This window comes from Ascidiella aspersa, chromosome 2 (assembly GCF_963924565.1).
Source record: "Ascidiella aspersa chromosome 2, kaAscAspe10.2, whole genome shotgun sequence".
Classification (NCBI taxonomy): Eukaryota; Metazoa; Chordata; class Ascidiacea; order Phlebobranchia; family Ascidiidae; genus Ascidiella; species Ascidiella aspersa.
The window spans coordinates 36,886,377-36,893,635 of NC_139448.1; the positions used below are offsets into that span (position 1 = coordinate 36,886,377).

At 35.9% G+C, this 7,259-nt stretch overlaps 1 protein-coding gene across 1 annotated transcript; it reads left to right on the plus strand.

The window, feature by feature from the left end:
* Positions 1–5,220: 5,220 nt before the first annotated feature.
* On the plus strand, positions 5,221–5,742 carry LOC146165564 (uncharacterized). The gene has a single exon (XM_083383119.1). It carries the CDS (start codon positions 5,257–5,259, stop codon positions 5,740–5,742), a length of 486 nt encoding a protein of 161 aa, XP_083239245.1. The 5' UTR covers positions 5,221–5,256.
* Positions 5,743–7,259: the final 1,517 nt, after the last annotated feature.

A 7,259-nucleotide genomic window follows, 5' to 3' on the forward strand; every position in this document is an offset into this window, starting at 1 on the left:
TCTGTGCATTTTTGTAAATAACCAAAAAATATGGAATTGCTTGGGCAAGCTTGTTTTTTCCAGTTAGTAATAATCTCAGCCATACCACGAAATAACTAACCACCAGCTAGCCAAATATAAAAATAAATTAATTTTAAACAATTTTATTTAGAGGTTCACGAAAAGCCATCGCAGGCCAACCGAATCTATCAATGATTCAAGCAAGGCTGCCTAAAAAACAACTAGCCTGTGGTAAGCGTTGGTCTACCACCTAAGCTACACAGGATGGTAGAGGAACGAGTCGAGAAATTCTCATAACACCGTTGCCTGCCGTGTTCTGTTAGTACAAGCAACTTTATAAGGGGGATATACAGATCTACAGTTAAATGTGTGTGTATCTTTCACGGAAATATTTTACACTTTCATTTATATGTATTTGAAAATGTCAATATCTTTAATAAATAACTAAACGGATAGTAAGCAGTTTTTATTTCAGAATAATGGATTAAAGTGTGTGCCGTTCGTTATCCGCAGCCCATATTGCAGCACTTAGGTTTAAAATAGGAGTAACTCCCAATAAAAAACACATAATTAAAATTTGCAAAAAATGTTGAATTTTTAACAAGACTCAATTTTTTACTAAGAAATTATATTGGCTTGTTTATTCGAATTGTAAAAAACACTGTTTTGGGGGCTTTGTATTTTTGTCAATTCTCTTTAAATTACTTTTGAGTGTGTAACCTTTTACGGCCGAAAAAGAGCAACGGACACCAATATAAACAAAACCTTTTTATTCGTTTTAAGAAAAAAAGGCTCCCAATCGTTTATTTTATAAGTACTAAAAGGCCCTTTAATCATTATAGATAGTAAAAAAAACATAACCAAATGTTTTAAATAAATAAATAGTGGCCCAGCTGAAAACATTGTAAACATTGTTGGTTTCGCCACCTCTCGAATTGCGTGATGTTTCACTTTGTTAAAGTCATTCCGATGCACCGAAGCGTTAAGTTTGGTCATGCTTACGAAATTGTCTGGGTAAAAATAACTTTAACATCACCCATCGGTGGTTCCCCTGATATTTTCCTGCTAGAGAGTCCCTTTTTCCAACTTGCGTCAGGTCCCTATACTTTGTATGTACGATCATATCGGACCGGAGCCGATACCTGATGTAAAGTGGTAGTATCGGTATTCGTCCGATAATATCGGATCGGAGCCGATACCCGATGCCAAGTGGTAGTATCGGTATTCGTCCGATAATATCGGATCGGAGCCGATACTCGATACCAAGTGGTAGTATCGGTATTCGTCCGATAATATCGAATCAGAGCCGATACCTGATTGCCAAGTGGCAGTATCGGTACTCGTCCGATAATATCGGATCGGAGCTGATACCTGATGCCAAGTGGTAGTATCGGTACTCGTCCGATAATATCGGATCGGAGCCGATACCCGATGCCAAGTGGTAGTATCGGTATTCGTCCGATAATATCGAATCAGAGCCGATACCTGATTGCCAAGTGGCAGTATCGGTACTCGTCCGATAATATCGGATCGGAGCTGATACCTGATGCCAAGTGGTAGTATCGGTATTCGTCCGATAATATCGGATCGGAGCCGATACCAGATGCCAAGTGGTAGTATCGGTATTCGTCCGATAATATCGGATCGGAGCCGATACCTGATGCCAAGTGGTAGTATCGGTATTCGTCCGATAATATCGGATCGGAGCCGATACCTGATGCCAAGTGGTAGTATCGGTACTCGTCCGATAATATCGGATCGGAGCCGATACCTGATGCCAAGTGGTAGTATCGGTATTCGTCCGATAATATCGGATCGGAGCCGATAGCTGATGCCAAGTGGTAGTATCGGTATTCGTCCGATAATATCGGATCTGAGCTGATACCTGATTGCCAAGTGGCAGTATCGGTACTCGTCCGATAATATCGGATCGGAGCCGATACCTGATGCCAAGTGGTAGTATCGGTATTCGTCCGATACTATCGGATCGGAGCCGATACCTGATGCCAAGTGGCAGTATCGGTACTATAGTTTTGTGCCGTGAAAAAGAAATTTCTTGAAAAATTTAATATAAATATAGGTTTTCTTGTTGCAAATTGTTTTGAAAATGTCGGTTATCAGTTTTGGGCTAAAAACAATCGCTAGGCCCTCTTCCGACGGCAAAAACAGTAGAGATTAAACGTATCGCCTTATAGTCGACTCGACCGAGTAACGAGTATCGTATATTTTCTTATCTATTAATCACTATAAATTATTTCCCGATTTACTGTTGTTAGGTATGAAAAGACGTTAAATTGAACATTTCACCAACGAGTGTTTTTTTGGCTTATTATATTAGAACATTTAAATTTACAAAGAAAACATATTACCTAAAAATTGCGAACCCATTTTTAACAAAAAAATTGAAAACAATTAATTAAAGTTATTTGTCTTAACATCCCAATTGCTAGTTAACCCATTCGTACAAACGGGTTAAGGCAAGTCAAGACATTTTGACGAAATTTCATAAGACATTTCATCTCATATCTTAATAAAAACTTTGAACTTCATTGATACAAGGATTGAATTTTAGTATTCCAACGTGTCATTGACCTAATTTCGTTTAATTTGGTGAATATGCTCGGCCTTTAAGATTTCATTAAACGAAGGCCGAAAATGTTTTGGTCGACACCAATGACAAAAATATTTTTACCATGTTATTATATATATATTTTTAAGTGAATGGAATAATGTAAGTAAGCGTAAAAACTTCCTTTCCTAAAATAACTACTACTTCTGTTTTTGCGATGTACCTAATAAAAAAATATTATAAAACGTGATTCATGTATGAAATACACCGCCACAACATTCTTAATAGCATTTTACAATTTATTTATCTAGATAACTGCTAAAAAATAACTCATTAATGTTAAAATTAAAATATTTCTATCTCCTTTCAATTTGCCACATTGTTGTGTCACCATGCTTTTCAGTTTCGCCAAGGTACACATTTAAATGACATATGCTAGTACGCCACCGTGCGACAGGTTAATAGTCGAAATTTTTTTCAATAAGGGTAAGGTAACTGTACTACCATGGAGTCAAGTGACGAAGAGGATGGAAGGCTAGTCTCGATACCTTTGATTTCTGCTGGTGTAACAAGAGCAAACCCAAATGGTAAACGCCATGCAAGAAGAAGGCCAAAGTACAGGGAAATGGTTTGCGAAGCAATCGAAAAACTTCAAGAACCAAAAGGATCCAGTTACCGTTCCATTACAGGGTTCATTAAAAATAAGTACCATGTTGAGAGCGAATTCATTATAAAGCGCATAATAAGCTGGCTGGCCGACAAAAAAGTTGTGAGCAAGAAAGGTGGAAGGGTTAAATTAACAGGAAATTCACTGTTCCTGCATGCTAGCAAGTGCGTTCCCCCCAAAGGGCATGCATTCAAGATTAGTAAGTCAAAGGGAGGGAAAAAATTGAAACTGAAGAAGGCGAAAAAGCCTAAGAAGAATAAGAATAAGAGGAAGAAAAATAAGAGAAAGAAGAATAAGAGAAAGAAGAATAAGAGAAAGAAGAATAAGAGAAAGAAGAATAAGAGAAAGAAGAATAGGAGAAAGAAGAATAAGAGAAAGAAGAGTAAGAGGAAGAAGAAGGCAAAACGATCCAAGAAATCAAAGAAATCGAGAAAGTCAAAGAAGGGGAAAAGAAGGCGCTAATAACCGTCAATAAGCGCAATAAAAAAAAAAACCATAAATCTCTTGTCAAACGTTGTTGCGAACTACTAGTGTTTAATTTTGTTGTGTATAGGGAAATTGGTTAGGATATAAGCCTAATCCACAAACCGTCAAAATCTAAAAAGATAAATTAAATTCAAACTCGTAAACTAGGCATTTTGCGAAAAGCAAAGCACAGTTTCAGATTATTACACAATATGGTTTCGTTGCAAAATACGATGACCTTTTTGGCATAACAAATTTGCTAGGTGGCAATGTTCGCGCTTAAATTACTTCTTCTTTAGGGTCAGCAGATTCAAATAACCACCCTTGCCTTGCTGCGTATTTGCGCAAACTAAATAATGGCGTCTTTGTATAACTGTTACAAATTCTAAAATCTTATTGATCGGGTAAAAATGAGATTTGAAACGCTTTACTGAATGTTTATAAACCAGTGGCATTAGTGCGCTTAAAAATAGACTTAAAAGGATTTTAACTAGAATTTATTCGATTCATGCAAACTTTTACTCTTAATTAGAATTCGTTAATAAGTTGACTAGGTTAAGATAATGAACAACTGTTTTGTCATAGGCAGCTAAAACGCATACCAACAGTGAATTAAACAAATAGTATTTACATAATGTTGGGGCATGCCTGTCAAAACAGTAATGTATATCAAAAGTGGCAGTCGTAATTAATCTTTTTCGTAATTAAAAAAAAACAATATAAACATTTTTGGCGGAAGGGAGGAGGGGGGGGGGGGTTATTTATTACTCGTTAATCAATACGAATTAATTTATATAAATATTCTTTTTTTTTAGGTTTTTGGGTAATTTTATTTTATTTTGGGTTTCCGAATGTTTTCTTGATATGCTTTTTTTTAGTTTTTTTTCTCTTTTTCATCAACAAAAATGTCTGAAAATCGATGAAAAAGAATGATTTTAATTTCTTTGCAAAAAATTGTTGAACAGGAGGGGAATAAAATTACCTAAAAATTCCAAAACGTACTCCAAATAGAAAAAAAAAAAAAGGGCCATCATGAAAAGACCACAACCACACAAAATATTTACCATTGAATAGTTAAGTACAGTACAAATGTTTATTTTTTTTATTTGCCTACCAAAATTAAATTAAATAAAATTATTGAGTAGTTGAATATTTTATTTAGAGAACGCCAGAAAACAAAGCTAAAGTTGTAATTTGCTAGAAACTTATCTTGGTTCAATTTAATTTTCGAAAACTTTTGAACGGGGATTTAATTCTAAATTTTATCTGCACCAACACACTAGCTGTAGTGAACAATAAATCAAACGGAAACCTCTTCATAATTGTTGAAAAATAACTCTCTATTGAGATTCAGTTTTCACGGTTTTCTCAATGTTTAGTTTTTTGGCTCATTGTTACGTCACTATAGGTTAAATTTCGCACAGGTACGAAATAAACTGACTTATCCTAGTACGCCACCGTGCGGCAGATTAATAGTCGAAAATTTTGCCGCTAGGTGTAAGTTAGCTGCCCCGTTATGGTGTCAAGCGACGAGGATGACGTTTCGCAGGCCTCGATGCCTTTCATTTCCGCCGGACCAAAACGAAAGACCAAGAAAAGCAAGAAAAAGGGTAAAGCCCGCCGAAAAAGAAGGCCTAAGTACAGAGAAATGGTTTGCAGTGCAATTAAAGCCCTCCATGAACCAAAAGGATCCAATTATGGAGCCATTGCGAGATACATTGAGGAGAGGTATCACGTTCGAAATGACTTTGTCATCAAGCACGTAATCAGCTGGCTGTGCCAGAAGAGAGTGTTGGTGAAAAAAGGTGGAAGGTTCAGGATTACCGGCAAGTCATTAAGGCTTAAAAAAAGTGGTGGAAATAGAAAGAAAGCCAATAAGAGAAAGAAAAAGAAGGCGAAAAAATCAAAAAAGAAGAAGGCGAAAAAGTCTAAAAAGAAGAAGAAAAAGAAGAAGAAGAAGAAGAAGAAGAAGAAGAAGAAGAAGAGGGCAAAGAAATCGAAAAGGTCAGGGAAAGGCAAAAGGAAACGAAGAAGGCGTTAATAATCGTCGTTGAAAGCAATAAAACAACAAAACACCCACTAAAATTATTATTCTATTGAAAGCATTTTTAGGCAAAAAACATATTAAAAAAATAGGCGACAATGAAAACAAACGAAAAAGCATGTCATGCCTACGACTGAAAAACTATACAAGATAAAGATTGTTTTAAATTCTATACCGGTAGGTAATAATAAGTCATTTTATAGTTTAGTCGCTTACAGAAGCTAAATAATTAAAATCAAGGATTAACTAGGAAAACGAAGTTTAAAAAGATCCGTTTAAAAGACAAGTTTAGTTTGTTTAAAATAAATCAACGCACAACGCAAAAAATTAGTTAAAAAAATCAACGCACAACGCAAAAATAAGTTTCCGTGAGGGGTATTTTTGCGTATTTTATTGGTAAAACATTATTTACTGTGTATTATTTCCGTACACTTGGGGTCACCATTTCTCCGCCCGCACATTTTTCGTGACGCGGTGAATACAAACATGATTGTGACGTTTTTTGTCGTCACAACAGTCGAATCAAGAGGCTGTGGCTTTTAAAACAGTCGTGCTCGAGAAATATAGGCCGTGTATTTAATGTATTTAAAATTGCGGTTTTAAAAGCTATAGTGCCTTGAAATACTTGATTGCATGTCTCTGGCATTGCGTTATTTTACCAAAAGTGTTGGCGCAGCTCTAGAATCTTACCACAGCGTTGAAATTAATAAACAACGCACAATATTTAGGTTAGGGTGTTGGTTAGTGTTTGGTTGAGGGTGGGTCAAGAATAATATTTAATAATATTACTTAAATTAACCAAACGCTAACCTGCACCTAACACATAATACTGTGCATTGTGGTAGGATTCAAAACCAGCACCAACGTGCTCATTTTTTAATGGTTTATTTCTGTTGGTTACGTTATTTCCGATTAGTAATTGGGGATTACGCTGAAGGTAAACGGATGTTCAAGTAATTAGGAAGTTCCACCTTTGTAAGTACACTGAGTGTAGTTAGGTGTTTCATGAATAGGCGCTGGTCTAGAATCCTACCACAACGAAACACCACTTGGGTTAGGGTGCGGGTTAGCGTTTGGGTTAAGGTGGGTCAGGTATTATTATTAAACAAAGAATATAATAATACTTGACCCACCCACACCCAAACGCTAACCCGCACCCTAACTCAAATTTTGTGCGTTGATTTTAGAACTGTGGTAGGATTCTAGACCAGCGCCCATGAATATGCTAAAACTGTATCATTTCCAGAATTAAACAACCTTTATGCATAATTTTTAGTTATTTATCAGCCTAAAGCTGTGTTAATTTATTGCAAGTTTCCATTTCGTGACTGGTGCACACCTGAGATATTTTTTTAAGAAATAAAGTTTTATTGCCTTCAACTATATATTATTTTACGGCCCTGATCTAAAAAAATCCTAAAAATGCTAGAAGCTTGTGTAATCCAACAAAGAATTGGACACTGATCTAGAATCCTATCACTTTTTTTTCAGTAACGCAACTAATTGTAAAAATG